Source organism: Gambusia affinis, linkage group LG01 (assembly GCF_019740435.1).
Source record: "Gambusia affinis linkage group LG01, SWU_Gaff_1.0, whole genome shotgun sequence".
Taxonomy (NCBI): Eukaryota; Metazoa; Chordata; class Actinopteri; order Cyprinodontiformes; family Poeciliidae; genus Gambusia; species Gambusia affinis.
In genome coordinates, this window is record NC_057868.1 from 42,347,349 (window position 1) to 42,369,055 (window position 21,707).

The 21,707-nt window shown below is 38.7% G+C and overlaps 3 protein-coding genes and 1 long non-coding RNA gene across 5 annotated transcripts in view; 2 read left to right on the forward strand and 2 right to left on the reverse strand.

Moving 5' to 3' along the window:
• Positions 1 to 6,853, reverse strand: part of phactr3a (phosphatase and actin regulator 3a) — a 34,200-nt gene extending 27,347 nt beyond the window's left edge. The window contains exon 1 of the mRNA XM_044125855.1: positions 6,404 to 6,853. Within this exon, the coding sequence (XP_043981790.1) occupies positions 6,404 to 6,506 (103 nt within the window). The 5' untranslated portion in view covers positions 6,507 to 6,853. The remainder of the gene's footprint in view (positions 1 to 6,403) is intronic.
• Positions 6,854 to 7,391: 538 nt separating this feature from the next.
• On the forward strand, positions 7,392 to 13,154 carry pigt (phosphatidylinositol glycan anchor biosynthesis, class T). Its single transcript, XM_044125774.1, has 11 exons — positions 7,392 to 7,867; positions 8,640 to 8,817; positions 9,057 to 9,184; positions 9,961 to 10,061; positions 10,177 to 10,351; positions 10,441 to 10,538; positions 10,689 to 10,845; positions 11,182 to 11,382; positions 11,750 to 11,915; positions 12,009 to 12,092; positions 12,194 to 13,154. Exons 1-11 carry the CDS (start codon positions 7,477 to 7,479, stop codon positions 12,441 to 12,443), a joined length of 1,929 nt encoding a protein of 642 aa, XP_043981709.1. The 5' UTR covers positions 7,392 to 7,476; the 3' UTR covers positions 12,444 to 13,154.
• Positions 13,155 to 13,970: 816 nt separating this feature from the next.
• LOC122836608 lies at positions 13,971 to 16,316 on the reverse strand. Its single transcript, XR_006371575.1, has 3 exons — positions 15,914 to 16,316; positions 15,518 to 15,720; positions 13,971 to 15,435 (listed from the first exon to the last, which is right to left on the reverse strand). It is a non-coding gene; the product is annotated as an uncharacterized LOC122836608 (long non-coding RNA).
• Positions 16,317 to 17,448: 1,132 nt separating this feature from the next.
• wfdc2 (WAP four-disulfide core domain 2) lies at positions 17,449 to 18,476 on the forward strand. 2 transcript variants are annotated; one of them, XM_044126178.1, is made up of 4 exons: positions 17,452 to 17,621; positions 17,799 to 17,924; positions 18,063 to 18,197; positions 18,275 to 18,476. In XM_044126178.1, exons 1-4 carry the CDS (start codon positions 17,537 to 17,539, stop codon positions 18,421 to 18,423), a joined length of 495 nt encoding a protein of 164 aa, XP_043982113.1. In that variant the 5' UTR covers positions 17,452 to 17,536; the 3' UTR covers positions 18,424 to 18,476. The 2 variants fall into 2 exon arrangements, with proteins under 2 accessions (XP_043982123.1, XP_043982113.1); XM_044126188.1 differs by lacking the exon at positions 17,799 to 17,924 and having other exon boundaries at positions 17,449 to 17,621.
• Positions 18,477 to 21,707: the final 3,231 nt, after the last annotated feature.

Here is a 21,707-nt window from a genome sequence, read left to right on the forward strand (position 1 = left end):
TTATATATTTTTAGTGTTTATTAATTAATATAACCAGGATCTGAACTGCTTATTACGGTGGTTATGCAAATCCCCAACATTTCTTCCGACTTTACAAAGAATAATCTATAAAAGAAGAAACTATAGTTTTAAAACATTTACAGATTAAGAAAATAAATAAATCAATAACTGTTGAAAGTACCTGAACTGAACAAGGAAGCCTTAATAAAAGAATTAAAAATTAATAAAGTCAAACAAAATTAAAAAACTGATAAAAAAGAAATACCACACGGAAATATGTTATTATTCTCTAAAAATGCCTTTTCGAAGACTGAATAACAATGTTGAATAATATATTGTCATCTATTCAGTAAGTTTCACTGAAATGTCAACATTTTCAGTCCCACTATATGAGTCACAGCAGAAATAGTGCTGAACAATTTTCTTTAACCTTTTGCAAAGAGAAGAAAACTACTAAATCGTTGAGTTTTTCTGTTGTTGCAGATGGAGTGAAACCAAAAAAATCTGCTAAAATATCATTCTTCTTTAGAACATCTTTTCAAAATTATGAAAGGTGAACTTTTTGTATATCAGAGATTTTTCTTAATCTCTGCTGTAATTCTTAATGTTGATTTTCCCCATAACTTTCCCAAAGGTAAAATATAATGAATACTTAAAATCACTTACCCATAAGTTACCCAAACCACAAAGCTATCAGCACAGGATAATATTCCATTTAGATCGACTATTACAACTTGGCTTTGGGTGAGTGTATGTTTCTTTAAATGCTCCTTGGACACCGAGATGATACTCTGAGACTCAGCCTGGCTGGTTGTTTTTCTTCTCTTCATGGATGGGAGATTGAATAGTTCACCAGTGGCTACTTGTAGCAAGTGGTCTTGACTGATCAGTCCCATTTTCCTCAAAGCTGACTGTGATTAGGAAGTCATGACTCCATTGTGGATTACAGCTTTGCCTCTTAACACTGAAGTTCTTAATTAGACTTTAGACACATTCAGATATGCGTATATTTCTAATCAAAACTTGTGTGCAGTTTGATTAAGTATCTGTGGTCGTCTTTTTCGGTTTTTAAATGTTGAATTTAGGTCTGGATTCTCCTAAACTTTCTCCTTGGTGGCTTGGTGATCATAATGTTCTCTAACAGACTTCTGATGCCTTCACAGATCATCCTTGGACTTTGTTAAATCACACACCAAAGTACTCAAATTAATCAAAATTACTTCTGAAGTTAATTTGGTTTCACTGGATCTTAACTAATAGGTATCAGAGTAAAGAGGGGCAAATATGAATGTGCTTTTCAGATGTTTCATTAAACATTTCATAACCACAAATCATTTTTTCTTCTTCGTAACACTCATGTCCCACTTTATATTAGACATTCACATAAATTACCAAGAAAAAATTCTAATATTTATCGTTGGTATTCTTAAAAACACTAAAGAGTTCAAAAGGAGTACATATATTTTTAAGCAAGGTTATAAGTATTACAAAGGAAGATCCTATATTACCCTGTCTACTAAGGTTAAAATCAAATAAAATGTTTTCTCTCTGAATGCTTTAATATTCGCAGCAGGTAAAATTAAGTGTTGCTTTTTCTTTTGAAAAAGTTTCTCTTCAGCTAAGAATAAAACTATCTCCCTTTTCAAAACCACAGAGAAGACCACTTACTGATCTAATTCCTATTTTCTATCTGCCTCTTCAGCATCATTAAAGGTACTTTACTGCACCATGACAGGATAGACAAGATGTTTCTTCTTCTGCATGGCAGAACTATCGGGTTAAAGTTACAATTTCTGATTAAATGGCTTTTCCTTTTCCCTTGTTCAGCTCCAGTTCTTCAGCTAGGCACCTCGACTGGCTGATCCTAGGTGTTAATGAAAAGATATTCTACTGTAAAGCAAAGCACTTAGTTGTTTAGTTCACATACTGCAATGAGACTAAACAAAGCCCTATTATAATATTTTTAACCCAAACTAACACATTAAGATGATCCAAAACGGAGTTTTAAATTACTGCTTATGTAAGGCATTCTTGTGTCACTAATCCTATTTTGTATACATGCATATTGTACATTTTATAAAGCTAAACAGGGAGAATGTTACATAAGGCTGACTCATAATTTCTCACATTTACTCATCAACGTCTGACTGTAACAGAGGCATTTTGAATAAGAAAAGCTCTACTCTGAGGTGAAGCAAAGTCAACCTTCAGAAGCAGAAGTGAGTTTGGATATGGGTGACAATTTAAAGTTGGCACTAGCACTTGGCCAATACAAATAAAAATGATCCATTAGTTGTCCTCTGTCCAGATGAGTCCTCAAAGGAATCAAGACCGAAGACTCTTAGTTCAAAATACTCACAGTGGTCAAACTTGGAACTTGATCGTTGTGCATTACATACGCGTTGTCTGTACAAAAGGCAGACGTAAGCTTATGAGATCTTTAGTGATAACGCTAAAAGGATCTGTTTCAATGCACTTTTGGCACAAGGACAATCTTAGATATAGGCATATAAGGCTGGAACAGAAAGGGCATCAAACCAGAACTGAATTATTCAGCACTTACAGTGGGCGGAATGGATACGATCAGAAAGAGGGACCTGTGCACACAAGTAAGAACATCCACCATTCAAAAGGTTTGATTCCGTCTAATTTTCGCAGGGGCTCGTGTTACACCTGCAGTTTCCCAAAATTCTTCTGACGTCAGGTCTAAGAGGATTGTTTTGGTTTCAATGTGACCAATGGAAGAAGATGAAGCCTAAAACATACTGATCATCAGTGGGTCTTGAATTCAGGTGGAAAGTGCCCAACTCTTAATTAGTATGGTGCATGTTTTCTTGTTTTTTTTTTAAAGATTTTCTCATTTTCTTCCCCTCTTCTCAAAATAAACAACTGAAAGACCCACGAAGCAATGAACTGGCCGCTGTCTTTGTATCAGTGTGTGAAATTCTGATTTCAATTTTTAAATAATGAAATCTGAAAACTCAATTTGTTTTATGCTTCCATGAAATAAATGGACTAATAAGGAAATCTTCATACATAACATTACTTTTTCAGACTTTAAAAGACTTTTAGAAACCCAATGATTTACAAAATGTGCTTTCCCTCTGGCATAATTCATCATCATTGTAATTCTCAAACTTTATTAACAGACTTAGTGTTAGTTTTATTTGTGTAACTGTGAACCTAAGTACCAAACCAGAATTAGAAACTTGACTATTATTACAGTAACTGCATAATAATGAAATGGTAATTGATATTAATCCAAATCTGACTTTGTCTTTATTTGAAATTAGGGTTGATATCTCTGTTACTCTTTAAGCTCTTTCTTTCTTTTTTTTTATCTAGCTAGGATCAGCTTTCTGTTATTTCACTGGATAGAAAATAACAGAAAGAAACCATCCATCGCCCCTGGACAGATTTTCTGACTACAAAACTTCAAGGTGTCCTCTCCACCCCATTACTCCCTCCTCACACTGGAATGACTAAGTGGATCTTCAAGTGAAAGTGACATTTTATTAGCAGGTGAATCCGAGAGGTGGTCGTCGAAATGAACTGACTAAACAATTTGTTATAGTGCAACACTTACATTGACAGAAAGTTAAATGAGGATGTCTCAGAATGTGAAATTTGAATTAGACCTGTTTGTTTTACTTTCTTTTTTGTTTTTCTGTGTGGTTCACTGAAAACTTTTCTTTTGAACATACACTCACTGGCCACTTTATTGGGAACGTCATGTCAGTACCAGGTTGGACCGATTTTGTATTCAGAACTGCGTAAATTCTCCTTAGAATAGATTAAGCAAAGTTACAGAAAAACTCCCAAGAGATTTTGGTCAATTTTGACAAGGTAGCATTCACAGGAATACAGGGAGCTCATCGTCATGATCAACAAACCAGTCTGAGATGATCAGAGCTTCATGACTCTGTGCTGTGTATTGGTGGAAGTTGACATTAGAAGATGGCTGTGTGCAGTTATAAATGAACTGGCACGATCCACAACAATAATAAGAAAAGCTGGACCACTGAAATGATGCTCAATGGCTTCTAAAGGACCCAAACTGTCCTTCAGAAGGACCAGTGGAATGATACAAGATGGGTCAGCGCTTTCATGTTAAATCTAACCCTGGCATCTGAATGTTGAAGTTGAATGAGTGAAGTTGAGTTTTTGGACCAGCAGCATCTATTATTAGCCATTTCTGTTGGGCCTTTGTGAACTGCAGCCCTTGTTTCCTGTTCTGAACTGACAGAAGAGCCACCCGATGTGATCTTCCGCAGCCCATCTGCTTCGAGGTTAATCTTTAGAGTTTTTACCCTGCATACCTTGTTTTAATTATTGTTGCTTCATCTCAAAGCAGTCTGGCCATTCTTGCTGGATATTTTCTCACTTTCTGTAGACCTGAGAGCTCACTATCCCCGTTTTATCTCCTTTCTCCACTATTCTGATTCTTGGCTTCATTTTCAGCAAGTTGTCTTCATCACGTCAACGTGTCTGACTGCGCCGACTTCCTGGTACGAGATTGGCCAAATTTGGTATTAGTGTTATCAAGCAATTGAACAAGCGGCTGAGCATACGAACACAATGAACTAAAAATGGCATTCTCAGTAAACAATACAAAAATAAAAAGTAGGACTAGACTATTGGAGACAACTCAGTGGGAGTCTCGTGTTATCACTATTTCTAAGACAACATTGTTCCGATTCTGTGGGATGTTCAGCTATTACTTGTCTCTATTGACTCTTCTCGTCAGTGTTGAGTCAGGGGATGAATACAGTGTCAGCCTCTCCTCTGCAGCTGCATGAGGCACTGTAAAAGGAGAAAAGTGCAGTCTTTGCCAAAGGATTACTTTGGCAAAGACTGGTGCCCCAGACATTGGTGCAGTGATGATCTTACACAGAGGAGAGCTGGGTCATGTTGTGAGTACTTCAGATCATCAGACGCTGACACTGTACTCTGCTGTAACAAAGGTATAGTCATTCTGCTCTTATTTTCATCGCAAAACTGCATTTGCACACAATGTCGTCAACGGAGGCTGGTCTCGCTGCACGGCTCTCGTCACTTGCATGGCGGATCTGCCAAGCCACTGTGTTGTTTGTTCAGGTGTGTCAAAGACCCGCTGTGACATCATCACATTCACATAAGTGTGAATTAAAACCATCCTTGGGAGAGCCGATTCAGCTGGGGGTCCGTTGAAAATGCACTTGGGCCAGCTGATGAGTGCAGGCAGTTGCGATCGAGTGGCCTTCGTTAGAAATAAGTTGAAAGGTGAAAAGGGATAGCTTTTTATTTCTGAATCATCCACTCAAGCATTCTTTGTGTGCGTAAAACTCACCACGTGTGGGAGGAAACAACAAGCCCACATGAATTGACCATAAATAGCCTCGTGCTTACGTAAAAATCAATCCATGCATTTTCGGAGGAGTTAGATGGACAAATTAAGAATGGAAAGCTGATAGAGGAGGCTGCATTTTCTGCAGCAGGAGTGCAGAGGCACCACTCGTTATCTGTTATTAATGAAAGATCATTTCATTAGCCCTATACCACATTCAAGAGGATGACAAACAGGCCCCGGGGGAAACAAACAAGGACTCCACACTGAAAGCAGCACCTGATATTTTCTTTGAAATTAAAGTCCGGAAGGGAAGGATGGTGAGGGGGCTATGTCTACCTATAGCCTGCATCATGTGGGGAAACCTGGCATTGACCAGTCATCAGTTCAGTAAGAGGGAAGTAGGAGAAGGCAGGGGGGGAGGGTTGTCAGTGCTGTCAATATGCAGAGATGTGCATGTGCCGGTTTAAACTGCATTAAAGCCTAAAGCCAAGACCCGTGCTTACCCCCCCACATAACACAGGGCAAGCAGCACAGCCTGAGATAAGACAACAAATACGCTTAGCCTGGCATCATGGACCGCACATGCATGCGGATTGTGTGATGCTCCCAAAATGCCCTATCCAGACAGGCTGATTGCAGCCAAAAAAATTTAATAAATAAAAAAATTAAATAAATAATTTTTTTTTAAATCCGCAAATAAGTGAAATCTCCTCATGTCGATATAATATTAAATACCCTCAATAGCCCACTACTTGAATCCACGTCAGCGCTAAAAGAGCTACAGGCGTCTTTATAATAATGTGACCAGGCATAGCAGCCGTTCACAGACGCTGATATGGCACATTAATTTTCAATTTGCAGCGCCACGATTCACTGTTACAGTCAATATTCGACATCCAGCGTTGGAAGCATATGCGCTAATTGTCCTGGCTGTTCTGACATCCCAGCGGGCGTTAGAGCCTTTTTTCCATCGCTAAAAAACAATAAATAATTCTACAATATAATAAATGAACACAAAATAAATGCTAAAAAAAATAAATAATAATAATCATCGTAATGCCGCGTTCATCCTACCTGTGCTGTGAGACAAATCGATGCCCGGTTCCGTGAGTATGTTCGGGTCACTTTGAGATCTGCCTCGCTGCAGACAGCCGTCTAGTCCATCTGATGTGGCCATGTAGAAGAAGACAGCGCAGGAATCCTGAATAAAATATTGAAAAACCCGAGCGGAGGCAAGCGAGGTCAGGAGGAAAACCAGCAAGCGGAGCAGAGCAGAGGAGAGGAGGGGAGATTTAATTCGCTCTGACAACAGCCGCTTTGAGCATCTACCAGGGAGCCATGGCTGGGCTGAAATTCACCGCGCGTGGATGTGTGTGCGTGCAATGCGCGAGCGCGTGTGTCTGGGCCGTGTGTGACGATGTGTAGATGTGAAAAGGGGCTGAGGAAGGGGGGATGTGCCCCCGGTGGTACCAGCGGGGTGATGATGATGCCCATCCCTGTCCAGTGACACAATCAAATATTCAGCACCAGGACGTTGCAAATTCTGTATTGAATGTTTTATGGCAGCTTAGAATAGCATACAGTAGCCAGAATATGATGCATACGTTCAGGGTCCTTAGCTTTACGTAGCTGAGCGCCAATGTCACATTAGATTCAGTTGTAATGTAGATTAAATAAGAAAGTGTGTAATTTCATCTTAAAAATCTGTATATAAATAAACATGGTTCAGAATAATATGCCTTGTTGCAGATATTAATGAAAAATTATAAACCTCCTCTTGTTTTTTAAAAAAATATATTATTAATGGCAATTTGTGTCTGTATTTCTTTCATATTTATTCAATCTTTCCGAATTACTGGTATTCTAATAAAAGCTGGTCTTTTTACAAATATTCTTACCGAAAAATTAGCACAGTGATATAGCGTAATTTAATAATGAGCAGTCCGAACAAATTCATAGTTCTGCAAAAATCAAAACACAGATTTCCAACAGGCATTTTAATGCAACTGGTCCCTCAAATGAAACATTTTTGCTTAAAACAAAGCATATCTAAGTCACTGTCACGGGACTCAAAATGGAAAGAGTCTATTGGCTGGTTCCATGCGTGACGTCAGTAGGCGGAAGTAAATCACCTACCCAGTAGCAATATGGCAGCTTCCAGGTGTAGTCGCTGCGCTTGGTTATTTCTTGTATTTATTTATTCGTTATACGTGGTGGTAATAAGTGAAGAACCTACGCCGGGTAATGAACAGCATGCCAGTGTGGCTGATAATCCACAAACACCGGCGGAAACAGTGAAGCAACCGACAGAGGAGAGGCGGTGGGAAGCAACCCAGGTTGACGAAACAGTTCCCGATGATGCTGCTGCTGCGAACAAACAGGACTTACCTGTCCCCGATTCGGTGCTGACATCAACACCGCCGCTCAAAGACGAGTTTCAAGAGGAGCTGGTCATCAGACCGCTGCACTCGGGAGATATTTATGCTAGCTTCCAGTTTCGCACCGTGTGGGAGACTGACTTCACCAGAGGAAGAAAAGGTAAACCGTTTTGGCAGCGGGCAGTAAACATGCGTGGAAGGTAATATCAGAACCGATCAGACTCTGTAAGTCTGAGCAGAATTTTTTGTTGTTTTTGTTTTAAGATCAGTGAAAGAAGGGGCAGCCTTCCGGTATAGTAACAAAGCCCACTTCAGATTGCTTACCGATCACACATTTGTTGTAAAAGGACAACTTGAACAGCCACCTACACTGCAAAGAAAATCTTATTTGTCAAACCTTTTTCAGATTACATTTTAATAATTTTCCTTCCACCTCTCAATCATGCTCTACTTTGTGACAGTCTGTTACTAAAAAATCCAAATAAATTGAGGTGTAGTTTAGCATGACAAAATGTGAAAAGGTGTAAGGAATGTAAACACTTTTGTCATATAGGTGCCATATTTTGAAAAACACGTCATGTAAAGTTTGATACAGGCTACCTTTGCAAAAAAATATTCTCTCTGGTTTGGTTTGCACTGATTTCCCATCTCAACACTAGCGTTCAGTTTCAGTCTATTAAAGTTTGCCTTTACAAGACAGTATAGCTGTGAATTTTATGTATTGGAAATAATAGAAGATCACAAAATGTTAGCTAAAGAGAAGATGAACGTCTGTTCCTTAGATGATACTCTGTGCACAACTTTATCAGTGTGGACATTAAGAGAGACTTTTAAACCTTTAAAAATGAAAGGGCAAAACATAAATTCCTTACATACATTTTCTTTCATATAAATAATGTCCTTAATACTAAATACGTGGTTCCATTTCTCAGTATCTCACTACAGGCTGTTCCCAAAATCTCTGGGTCAGGTCATCTCCAAGTTCTCAGTGCGAGAGTTGCACATCTCCTTCACACAGGGCTACTGGAGGACCATGCAGTGGGGGCAGCCGTACCTCCCATCCCCTCCAGGAGCTGAACTCTGGGTCTGGTTTCAGGACACTGTGACAGAGTGAGTGCTGCCATCTGGTGGCTACAAAGTGCTACAGCTTGTTTAACAGGGATATACAGTATCTGTGGAATAAGATTTTAAAAAATGTTGAAAATGAGCAGTTGTTACATTTCTGATCAACTTAGATGGCTTCTCATATATTTGACATTGATATTAATGTATTGTTATGCATCATTTTGCTGCTTCCGCTTGTCTGTCGGTCCCGTCAACATTTTTCTGCCTTCTCTCTCCCTGTTTAGTGTGGATGCCACATGGAAGGAGCTGACAAACGTTTTGTCAGGCATCTTCTGTGCTTCACTGAACTTCATTGACTCCACCAACACTGTTCAGCCCAGCGCCTCCTTCAAACCCCTGGGAATTGCCAATGGTACAGCAAAGCATTCTCAGCCTTTATTTTTGCTTTCTACCAATTTCTCTTATGATACATTATGCCGAATTAAACTTAAGATTGCTAATGACGTGTTACTGTTATTCAGTGCCAGCTCCTCCTTAGGTATTTATAAGAGAGAAAGACGCAGAAATCCAGGAGACAAATATATTGCATGTTAGGGTGGCTTTCATTACAAAAACAGCAATTTCCAATTGTAAATTGTAAAGAGAAAAAGAACACTGAAAATGTTTGAGCTTTGGTGTTTAGTTTCAGTGTCAATAAAAAAAAAACTATACAGGTTCTTCAGAGTTCCACTCAGCATTCAAGGAAGAAATCGTGCATTTCAAGTACTTCTCCAATGATTGGTGCATTCCGTCTGTTTCTCATATATCATATCATATCATATCATATCATATCATATCATATCATATCATATTATTGTGTGTCGTAGAAATATACCTAACTCACATATTTGGTTTTTAAAGACTATAAGTAAGCATCTTTCGGCCTTGTTTTTTCTTATTCAGCTGCAATCAGTCATCAGCACAGTTTAGAATATACAATGTTCTAATATGAAATAAATGTGTCCACTTTACTTTACATGGTCCATTTTTTTGAAAGCTCACTTGTATTTAGTTTTCATGCAGGTCATTTCTGTCTTGGTTTTCTAAAAAGATCAGACTCGTTAAAGAAATCCTGGATCAATGTACACGTTGATCAAACCTTCTGTTCAAAATGCACTGCTTAAAATTCTGTTTACGTTGAAATTCAAGGTACAGATCACCGCTTCCTTCGCTACGCCACCCTCCCACGAGAAATCGTCTGCACTGAAAACTTGACTCCTTGGAAAAAACTTTTGCCGTGTGGATCCAAGGTGAATCCCTCTTTTTTTGCCAGTGTCTGTCTCGACAGCCTATGTGCTGATTTGGTGTTCAATCAACTCTTTTTTTTTTTTTTTCCCCCTCCGTGTGGCACCTGTATATTTTCAGGCTGGTCTGGCTGTGCTGTTGAAGTCGGAGAAACTCTTTCACAGCAGTTTCCATTCCCAGGCTGTGCACATACGGCCGGTGTGTCAGGACGGGCCGTGCAAAACCGCGTCCTTGGAGCTGAGGCAGACGCTGAATGTGGTGTTTGATCTTCACGCCTCTGGACAGGGCAAACGAGGTCTGAAGAAGACAGCTCTTCCTGCATTTGTCCACAACTTAACTACATATCTCTTTCATCTTTGCTAATGTATTCACTTCTCTCTTCAGAGTGGTCTTTGTTTAAGATGTTCTCTCGGACCCTCACCGAAGCCTGCCCGCTGGCCTCCTCCAGTAAAATATACATCGACGTCACAGACAACCCTCAGGTTGCGTTCTGTTCTTCCACTTTAAATATCTGTATATTTTTTTTGTAACAATGCAAACAAGTGGTCTCAAACTCTCCTGACAGAAGGGGATTTTTTTTTTCCCCTTTTAGTTGAAATTTATATAAAAACCAGATGGTTTCGTTTCTCCAGGAGGACCAGTTTGAGCTCAGTCCAGCTACTCATCTGCTGAGCCAGGCGGTGGTGTTGGGGGACAGACGGACCTTTTCCGTCTACGATCTGACCCAACAAGTCACCTTTGGGACTGTGCGCTCCCTTAATGTGCTGATTCGCTGGAAATCCACAGAGGGTGAGTGACAAAAGTGATGGCTGAAGCAGCTTTGCTGGATTGGCTGAACATTGCTGCTGACAATTGATGCCACAAGAAGAAGAGGGTGAATTTGTCTTACCTAGGCCAGAGTTTTTTGTTTCCCATTCTTCCTGACATTGTTCGGTCATTTTTGGATTGGAAGTGAAACCCATCAGAAACTATTTTTGAGCAGTTACATTAAATCAAATTCTAGATTTTCCCACCCTGTTCCAGTAGGTGTACACTTGACATTACCTAAGTAATAGTGGGTTTCTTTCAGTTAAGAGTTTTAGCATGTTTCTCTGTTTCAAATCATTACCATCTTTCTTCGTGTAGGCGACATGCTTTGGCCCTTGCTCCACGCCGAGCGTTACGTTGCTGGGTACGGGCTGCAGACCGGAGAGATCCACACCTTAATATACAACAACCATCCCTTCAGATCTTTTCCTGTGCTGCTGCTGGACTCTGTGCCCTGGTATCTGCGTCTCTACGTTCACACGCTGACCGTCACCAGCAAGGGAAAGGACAACAAGCCCAGTGAGTGCTAGAAATTAAGATGGAACTCGAAATTAAGATGTCAAAATTACAATTGTCAGACAAAATCAACCTTGGAAGACCACATTCTTTTACCTTTAAAATAAAATGTTGAGAACAGCATGATATTCAAGTCTATCATAAATATAAATATTAAAGTCTATCAGGAACTGAACTGATATTAAATTGAGAAACTTTGAGGGAAAAATATGCAGCAATGTTTTGCAACATTTATCCTAACGTAGTAGATTGGTTTACACATGTGGCTCCAAATAGAAGCATACACACATGTTGACAGACAAACAAAGAGGTTGGTGCAAACATTAACATTCTGTTTTTGTTGCTCCTTTTACTTCCCTTTTATTCCCAGGTTATATCCACTACCAGCCTTCCAAAGACCGAATGCGGCCCCACCTGCTAGAGATGCTGGTCCAGCTGCCTCCACACTCCGTCACCGAGGTTACAGTGCAGTTTGAGAGGGCTCTGCTCAAATGGACTGAATACACGCCTGATCCCAACCACGGATTCTACGTCGGGTATGAACACATTGCCTGTCACATCTGTCATAAGTCTGTCCTCCAAGTAAGAAATGAGCGTATATTTCAGATGTGCTTCTCATTCAATTGTAGGTCTTCGGTTGTCAGTGCTCTTGTGCCGAGTACTGTAGCCATGAACACAAACATCACTAAGGAGCAACCCTTGTTCAGCACTTTGTGAGTGGAGTTTTTTTTTGCTTAGCACGTTAAGAGACGTCCTCCTGGCTTTTTTGCTTTTTGTTTGGGTGTAAAATTGCAGTTTTCACTTGTCTTTCTAGTTTTCCGGCCAAAGAAGAGTCTAGCTACTTCATACGCGTCTACACAGAACCTTTGCTGGTGAACCTGCCCACTCCAGACTTCAGCATGCCTTACAATGTCATCTGTTTAACGTGCACCGTTGTGGCCGTGGGATACGGCTCCCTTTACAACCTGCTGACCCGAAGCTTCCAGATAGAAGAACCCAACCCAGGATTGGCCAAGCGAATAGCCAACGTTATCCGCAAGATGAGGGGCGTGCCGCCTCTGTGAGGCAGCACCCGAGGATCCATTAATGTTCAGGGAAGAACTGAGTCAAGCACTGGTATGCATGTACATAAAAAGGGCAACTTGAAGTTTTTTTTGTTGCTTTTTAAATTTAAGTAAATGGGAAAACTATAAAAGTGTTTTTTTTGTCTGAAACAAGAACATTTATATATTATATTGCCATACAGTTCCTGTTAATATGCTTCTGAATTCCTTCAAAACAATTTTTACTGTTGAACTTTTGCTGTGTTTCTGACCTGCTATTTCATATCTCCATGCCAGGAGAGATCAAATAAAATGACATGTAAGTCACAGTGACTTTTGTCAGAGTGACATTTCCTTTTTTCATTTGTGTAACTCTCAGATTTGGTTTTCCATTGCTGAACATCTCACTTCCAAACTCCATTAAGAAGCTTTTAAAAACAATCATTCTGTGGATTTTTTTTCCTGTCCTTAAAAATAAGTTTCAAAAAGCAACACAACATGCCCTGATCTAAAAAAAAAAATAAGAATGAAAACTCGTGACCAGATCAAAAACAGTCAAGGACATAATCTATGTTGACAGGGGTTGCAAAACTGTTCCTTAATGAACCACACTGGGATTAATAATTCTTGCAGTAAATTAGCGATTCTGTATAGAATATGGTTGTATTGTTATGGTCTTGGATTGCAATGCTGCTGCAGGATTTGCTGTAATAAACCACAAATTCTGCTATCTGTCGGAAAATCCAGTCATCTGTTTGGGTCCTTCAACCTCACTTGGTTTATTTATGATGATTCTAAATACAACAGCAACTCCACCACTGAGTTGCACGTTTTGATACTGTAATCTTAAACGCCCTGTTTATGTTTAAAAACTCTTGAATGTTTCTGAATTTAAGTAACACTATAAAAAAAAACAACAAAAACAAACAAAAAATCTTATCCACAGTGACATAAATGATGCAGTTATTCAAGGTTGGGGCAACCATTTATTAGTAAAGGTGAACAGATTAAGCTTTTAATTATGAGAGATCAGCAATCGGCTCATGCTAGCATGAGAAACTGATCTTATTTACATCTGCGACGGTTTAAAAATCAACCACTGCCCCCTTTTGCTCTACTGTGAGAAAAGGCTGACTGACGAACCAGGCCACCAGGTGACACTGCACATGCGTGGTTAACTATAATCACCCCACTGTTGCCAACTTGGTGACTTTGTTGCTATATTTAGTGACTTTTCAGGCAAATAAAAAATCAGCCAAAATCTGAATAGAAAAAAACTGCAGTCTGTGCACCCCTACTTTCCACATACTAGTGGCGCACTACTATGTGGTTGGGTAATTTGTTTCTAGTATTTTCCCCCTTGATAAATTCAGTCATTTGAAAATTGCATTTTGTGTTAAGGCTTTCATATTTTAAATGTGAGTAAAAAAAGAAACTGAAAAGTCTGTAAAAAGCAAATGATTTATTTTTCAGAATATTATTCAATCAAGTTAAAGTATTTTTACTTACCTTAAATCTACACTCCCATTTGTTATGCTTTTCTTTTAAAATGCTACTTTTTAAACAAAAGGATTGACTGGATGAAAAATTTAATCCATAGATTACTCAGATTCACAATTTTTTTTTTTTTTTCTGATTACTGGTTGAGAAGGATACATGTTTTAAACCTTCTCTCTGTTGTAAACCTTATCTCTGCTGATAAATGTTTGACCCAGTGACTGTTTTAGCATAAACAAACGTTTCTAGCCGTGGGGTTTAAGGATCCCTCTGACATCACAGAGTTGTTTTTTTCCTGATACCTCTCCTCTTCTTGTTGCAGGAACTAGAGTTTAATTCAGTGTATTGTTAAATCAATATTTGTCACACCATTTTACTGTGTCCAGTCCTTCATAGCCGTATGTCCAGCACTTCTGAATTTGAAAAATGTTTGACAAACTCTTCTTACTCTGGCATTTACCAAAAATCATCCATCAACCCATCCATTCATCCCTAGAGGGATGAATGGATGGAGAAGATGAGAAGAAGATGTCTCAAGATAAATCAGACCAGATTTATTTTGTTTCAGGGTGGTTGGAATTAGCAAAATTGTTTCTGTTTGCTAAGAGCCAAAATAATTAGAGAAAGAATATGTGGGAAATTAATTTATCAATATCTTCAGAGCCAGTAGATGTGCTGAATCCAAAAATCACATTGGTTTTGCTCAGTCAGATCAACATCCTGGATGCAACATGAGCATCAAAATGCACTGCTTGTTCTCACATTTGGATCGGTTTCCAGAGACTCTGGGATCAATGAGTGATGATCAGGAGGAGAAACTCCATCAGGACATAAAAGAGACAGAGAATTTTGCACAATGAAGACATTATGTTCAATTTACATGTCATTGCCCTTATAAGTGTTTATTTAATTTGCAGAAATCCAAGTTTGTAACATTTAATTAATACACTCTGTTAGTAAACCTTTCTTTCTTTTTCCTAAAACCTTGTTTGGATGAGAAATATTACTGGAAATTAACTGACAATGTCACAAAAATGTAATCAATTTAATCAGAAGATCAGATTTTTCTTAATCAAATTAGAGTAAAAGCCTGGCCTAAGTGGGAAAGATGGATCTCATTTTAGGATTCGGTGGTGCAAAAATAGTCCTAATTAAGATGAAAAACAGACAACTTCCAAAAAATCTTTTTTTTTGTAACAGTGTAATCATTCTGTATGTAAACTTTTGATTTTGAATCTCTGACATATTCTTTCTCTCTTTACTGGAGAATTTAGAAGAAATAGTTTTGATAATTCTGAAAACGAGAAATGGGGTTTGATTTAACTTCAGACAGAGAGGAAAAACTAAAGGTGTATATCTTTTTATGCGGCGCACGCAAACCTCTGGTTTCTCATTTCAACTGTGTGCTTTTAAGCATAACATCAGCACTTCTTTGCCCCTGGGTAATTACCATCGTGATCACAAAAGTTATAACACCAGGGCATGAACTGTTTATTGGGGCAGCTTCCTGGCTTCTCTGAAACACAAAGCGAAAATACAAATAATTTTCAGAGCGTAGGGAGTAAATTTGAAATTTGTTCAGTTTGTTCATGTCTCACCTGGAACACCTGGCGTGCAAATGTAATCACACCCGTAGAAGCAGCACTTTTGATTCACTGTACATTGTATCATGACTTATGCAAAATAGCATGGGCATAGACGGCAGATCCATAATACACACATTTCTCTCTTTAGTTGCAGTCATCATCATGCACACACAGTTTTGCTGGAGCAAAAGATTTGAAGATTTCTGGGCAGTGACCTGGTTTTGGACAAATAAACTGACAAAATTTAACGACTGACGTTGTTAATAAACAGATAAACAACAACAGACAACAAAAAAACATTTTTCTGATAACACAAAAATGTAACAAGGGCAAAACTATCCAGGTTTTGGTTTTAATGCAGAGACCACAAGTAAACAAAGCACTGAAGGCAGAAAAGCTGTTACAAACCAGAGAGTCCCCAGGGTGATTTGTTCAATCTCAAATGCACTCCTGCGCTGCTGTCTGGACAAATGTCCAAATTAACAAGCTGTCATCTGACGACGCAGAAGATGCTGGGTCCTTGTGCTAATACTGTTACCCCGAGGCAGTCTTGATGATAAACATTTCCAGCTGTTTAACTGGTCAGCGTGTCCTCATTTCTTTACACAAGGGAGCAAACAGAAGGCCACAAAACAAATAACAAATGTTCCAGATAACAACAATTTCAGGTCAGCTGTGGACTGTCACATTTCCAGGATCGTGTGCACAACAGCCAGAGCAGAAACATCGATTAGTCACAAACTGGGATCAGATTCATAGAGAAGCTGCAATAATCAGTGGATAATAAAACCCCCCCAAAAAAACAAGTTGTGCTTTTAATTTCTAACAAATGAGTGTAGTCTCTTTTTTCCAAAAATGTGTAATTATAATAATTTCTTTAAAAAGTTACTATTTTGGGTGTATTTTTCAGGAATCGACATGGATTTATAATGTGTCCTCAACAGTAAAAGCAAACTCAGGTTACTGCCAAAGTATGTTTATCTTTAAAGAGAGTTTGATAGACTTCAGAAACAACCCTGAAGCATGAAAAACTTCTTAAGAGATGCATAAAAAAACACATGAAGGACAATTAACTGCCAATAATGAGCAGAAAGATACCGAAAACATCAACACTTCTCTCAGTGAACATCTGGACCATTGACAGTAAGATTTCACTCAATGTCAGATACATGGCTAAGTCAAAATAATTCTCCAAAAATGTTGATTGGAGAGATCGCTGACTTGCACAAACAAGGAAAACGTTTCCAGAAGATCACAATGGCAATAAATGTTCCCTGAGATTCAGATAGTAGCACATTTGATGAGCTTTTTGTTTTTCATTAAAGGAACTGTGTTTTCACAAGGAGATGGGAGACTTTGAAAGAAGGTGTGATAAACCACAGTTATGTTTTAAAGACAATAGGGCAATCAGTTTTTCCACATAGGGTCGTGTAGGTTTGTTTGTTTTTTCTCTGTTAATAAGCATTTACTTTAAAAACTACATTTTGTATTTACTTGTGAAATATCAGGAGATCACCTGAGAAAAGTTATGCTGTATGTGAGTAAGCACAGGCTTATATCAAGAAGAAGAAGATATATGCAATAAAGGGCAACGCCACTGGCGATAGGTAATCAACACATGGAGGATAATGGCTTCAAAAAAGCACCGGAAGCTCAAAGCTGAAGTCAGACTGTATTTCAGGAAGTAACTCTACCCCCTGTAGGTGAAAATCAATATTAGCTCATTTGGATTTCAATGATGCTCAAACCTATGGGCAATCTGACCGTTATGTGGAAGTAGAAAGAAGGACGGATAAATAAAACAGTAAAACATGCAAGGGTGTAAATAAGTAAATTATTTTATAGGCACTGTACAAGTGAGTGCAGAGGCTGCTCTGCTTCTGAAAAAACAAACTGCACAGTCAAAGCCAAGTAGACTTGGAAATGTAACTCAGCAGACTCCAGGACCCAGTAGCCTCTGTGCCATCACATTTTTTGATGGGATATTTGGCCATACAAAAGTAAAAGTGGACATTCCTGATTGCAACAAACATGGAGATGTACTATTTTATAAAAGCTGCACTGGTTTTTGCGTTTGGTTTGTGGGTGCAGGGTAGCAAAGGTATTTCAAAGCCAGGTAAGCTATATAATTTTATTATATTTGAATGAATGTGCAAACATGTACCTTCTCTCCATAGACTGAGTTGAATCTTTAATCAAAGCTAATTGACTACCTCAAAAATGGTGTGAAATTCTGTTAATTAGGCCACGTCATTAATTAGAATCTGTTTGTTTTCTTTACATCGAAAACAAGGAACGTGCCCAAAAGTCTTCAATACCCTTGTCCCGGCACAGCCATGTTTTCATGATGGATGTTGTCCTGGAGTAGAAAAATGTTGCACGTATGCAGGGGGATCTGTCTGTGCGCCTCCTATTTTGAGTAAGAGATACGGGCATAAATACGTTCACATCTGATATTTGCATTGAATTTTTGAAATTCAGCCAAGTCTCAAGACTTCATAAGCTCTGGCTATTTTTTAAAGCACTTTTCTTCTCTGGTTTTGCCTTTTCCTCTCAGCTAATCCAGAGTGTCCAGACCCACAAGGGCAGATTGGTGTGTGTGGTGAACTTTGCTACAGTGACAAAGATTGCCCCTGCAGTGAATTATGCTGCTCCAATGGATGCGGGCACGAGTGCATATCTACAACTCAGGGTGAGATTCTGGGCATGGAGACAAATTACCCATCTTACCCTATTGATGTACTAAGCCACTAAACATCTGTGTTGCAGATAAGCCAGGTAGCTGCGGTTCTCCGTGGTATTTTGTCTGGTGTGGTGACAAGTGCCAGCAAGATGCTGATTGCTCAGGACATCTGAAGTGCTGTCCCACCATTTGGGGCCATGTTTGCAAAGAGCCATACCTGTCACCCTGGTACTGAGCTGCACGGTTTCATTTTAATCAATTCTTTGAATAAATACACTAATAAATTCAGTGTTTGTGTCATGAGATGCGTGTTGAGGTGGTGAGGCAAACGCGATGGAACCAGGTTGCAGTGAATAAATGAAGACTTTAATAATGAAGAAACAAGTTCAAAGTCCAAAAATCCTGGCAGCACAGCTGAGCGGAAACAAATGGCTTAACGCTGGTAGCAAACAGGATAACGAATGGACACAATGACGGCACGAGCAAACATCAGACGAGGACCCGACACAGACACAGACACACAGGTGACACTAAATACACAGAGGGTAATCGGGGAACGAGACACACCTGGGAACTAATCAAGGGGAGACAGAACAACACAGAGACTCAGACACACAGGAAACTTTAAATAAATACACAGAAAAACATGGAACCTGACAGTTTGTGTTGCATGTTGTTTCATCTCCTCTTAAATACAGGTACATTAGATAGTTCTGCTGTGCTAAATAATCGAATAATTATATCTGCATGCATACACCATAATAAAAAATACTCTTATTTGTGGGGTGTCAGGACCATCTTCGACCCTTATTTAGGGGTCAGCAACAATTTCTCCTACTGGAAGAATTTTTGTCTAGAACCTCAAGACCTTTGACCTTTTTGACCCTTTGGAAATGGATAACATCAGAGTCTGTCTTTACTATGCAATAGTAATACTGTAAGTAGATTACATTCTGTAAAGTGAAATAAACAACCATATTTGTAATACTTTAGAACCACATGTACATTTGGTTCTAAAAGGTGAACAAATTATCTTTTTTAAACATGATTAGCTGCATTGTTCAAATACTATAAAACATTGTTATTTTGGCTGAGATGACGACAGAGGTTGCCTGTCATGCAGCTTAAAAATAAAATAAAACAATTGGTCATATAATTATATTTATTTTGTCTATAAACACCTAGGCTTTGTTAACTGCTTGTGACAACATGCACAGCTTGGGTAACACTTATACATATAGTTTTTAAAAATTTGGGGGACACAAACTTACCACTTCGAAACATAGTGTAGGATTGCACAATTGCAGAAAATCTTTTGAGAAAGGTCTTTTGATAATACCCGAAGTAAGAAAACAAACCTACAGTGAAACACCATTTCCTTAACACAGTCTTCTTGCAGACCTGAGACCAGGAAAAAGCAAAGTTTTTAAATTATCGCATGATAATTTAAAAAGTTCACAGACTCATCTTCTTGTTTGCCTTTTAGCTGAATTTTATAAATCACGCTAATTTACTCTGAAATTAACTTTATCTTACATTTAATTAGTTGTTTTGTATCTTTAATTTGACCCATATATATATATATATATATATATATATATATATATATATATATATATATATATATATATATATATATAGTATTTAGTAAATGTTTATTTTGGTTTATTGTCATAATTTCAAAGTGAAATAGTGAAGGAAAAGAACCACTGAGATTTTAATGCTATTGTACTCTGTTTTCCTAGCTTTAGAAACATTTTCTTGAATTCCATAGCCTCCAGGTTGATTGAAAAAAACTTAAAATATGTCTTTTTATGTGTTCATTGAGAGGTTGAGAACCTTAATATGAGAAACAAAATGCCTCAATACTTTAATTTGGAAAAATAAAATAAATTGAGGTGCAATACAGTTTAAAACCTCTAGATGGGACTATTTATTTAACAATGTCTACAGTCTGAACTGTAGTTTTTGTTGTTGTTGTCTTTCATTCATCAAACACGTTGAATAACTACAACTGATGAGAAATCCATCCATCCATCCATCCATCCATCCATCCATCCATCCATCCATCCATCCATCCATCCATTTTCTGTACACACTTGTCCCTTAGAGGGTCAGGAGGGCTGCTGGTGTTTATCTCCAGCTTCGCTCCGGGCGAGAGGCGGGTTCACCCTGGACAAGTCGCCAGGGCAACACAGAAACAGACAGGACAAACAACCACACCCACACACACACTCACACCTAGTGAGAATTTAGAGAGACCAATCAACCTGAAGTCAATACTTTAAATATCTCTTGCTGTAACTGTAGATGCAAGTCATCTGGGCTTAGTCTTTGCCAGCTTTGCCTCTTTTTTGATAGAATACCTCAAGCTCAGTCAGACTGGGTGAAGGTTTCTGTGAACATTAACTTTCCAGCCTTGTCCCAGATTTTCAGTGGGATTTGGATGTGGACTTTGACTGGACCTCCAACCCTGCCTATGGTCTTCTGCAGCCTCTGTCAGATTTTCTTATAGTATTTATCCATCTTTTGGTCTCACTTAACAACAGCACCATCTTCCACTAGTTTTCTGTGTTCCCCACACGTCTTTTTGCAAACCAAAACCAGGGTTTCCCCTCTTGCCACCCTTCAATTAAACACAAGCTTGTAAAGTGCACAACAACTCGCTGTATTCTCAACAGGATTTGGATTCCTGCAGCTCTTCCTAAGTTCCCATGCTCTTCTTCTGGGATCACCTGGATGTCCATGACTTGGTCTGCAGTTCGGTCAGACATTTTCCATTTCTGGATGATTGACTGAGCAGCGCTCTGTGCATGGGTTCAAAACATGATGTTTTGATTTCAAATTTTAACGTCCTCCTCAGACTCATCAGTAGCTGTTTGCTCACTAGTGTTCTCCAATAAACCTCTGAAACCTTTGAAGAACAGCAGCACTTTTGACTCAGATTACACGTGAAGGCAAGTCATAAAACTGGATATTATTCAGCTTTATCTAAGCGAAGGGCGTTGAAAATATGCACCCGACAAAAAAATAGTTTATAATTACGTTTTGAAAGCTTCTCATTTTAGTGCTACGTAACAGTAATGCACAGATGAAACAATTGGTTGTAATGTACTAATTTTGCATTAACTTAGGACATTAATGTATGAATAATATATTATAATTTTTTTATGCACTTGTACACCATGATGATTGTACTTCTCAGTGTCTCAGCTCCCCTCCTCCATTAAAGTGTGCATTAACCTGTCACTGACCTCTCTATGCTAAACTCAGATGCCAGATTATCTCCACTCATGTTCTTATCTTAAGTATCTTTCAAAGTCTGAATGAGATTTGTTCCTCAATGTTAGCCCCAGGCATACAGAAATAACAGATCCACCTAATTTAAAATAAAACAGAAATTGAAACTGTGGTTGATTTAATATTAAAGCTTGTTTTTAGGTTTTACCACAGTTACTCACTCACCAACCTCTTGATCAGTGATTTGAGTGGCTCCGTTTGATGTCATGCCGATCAATG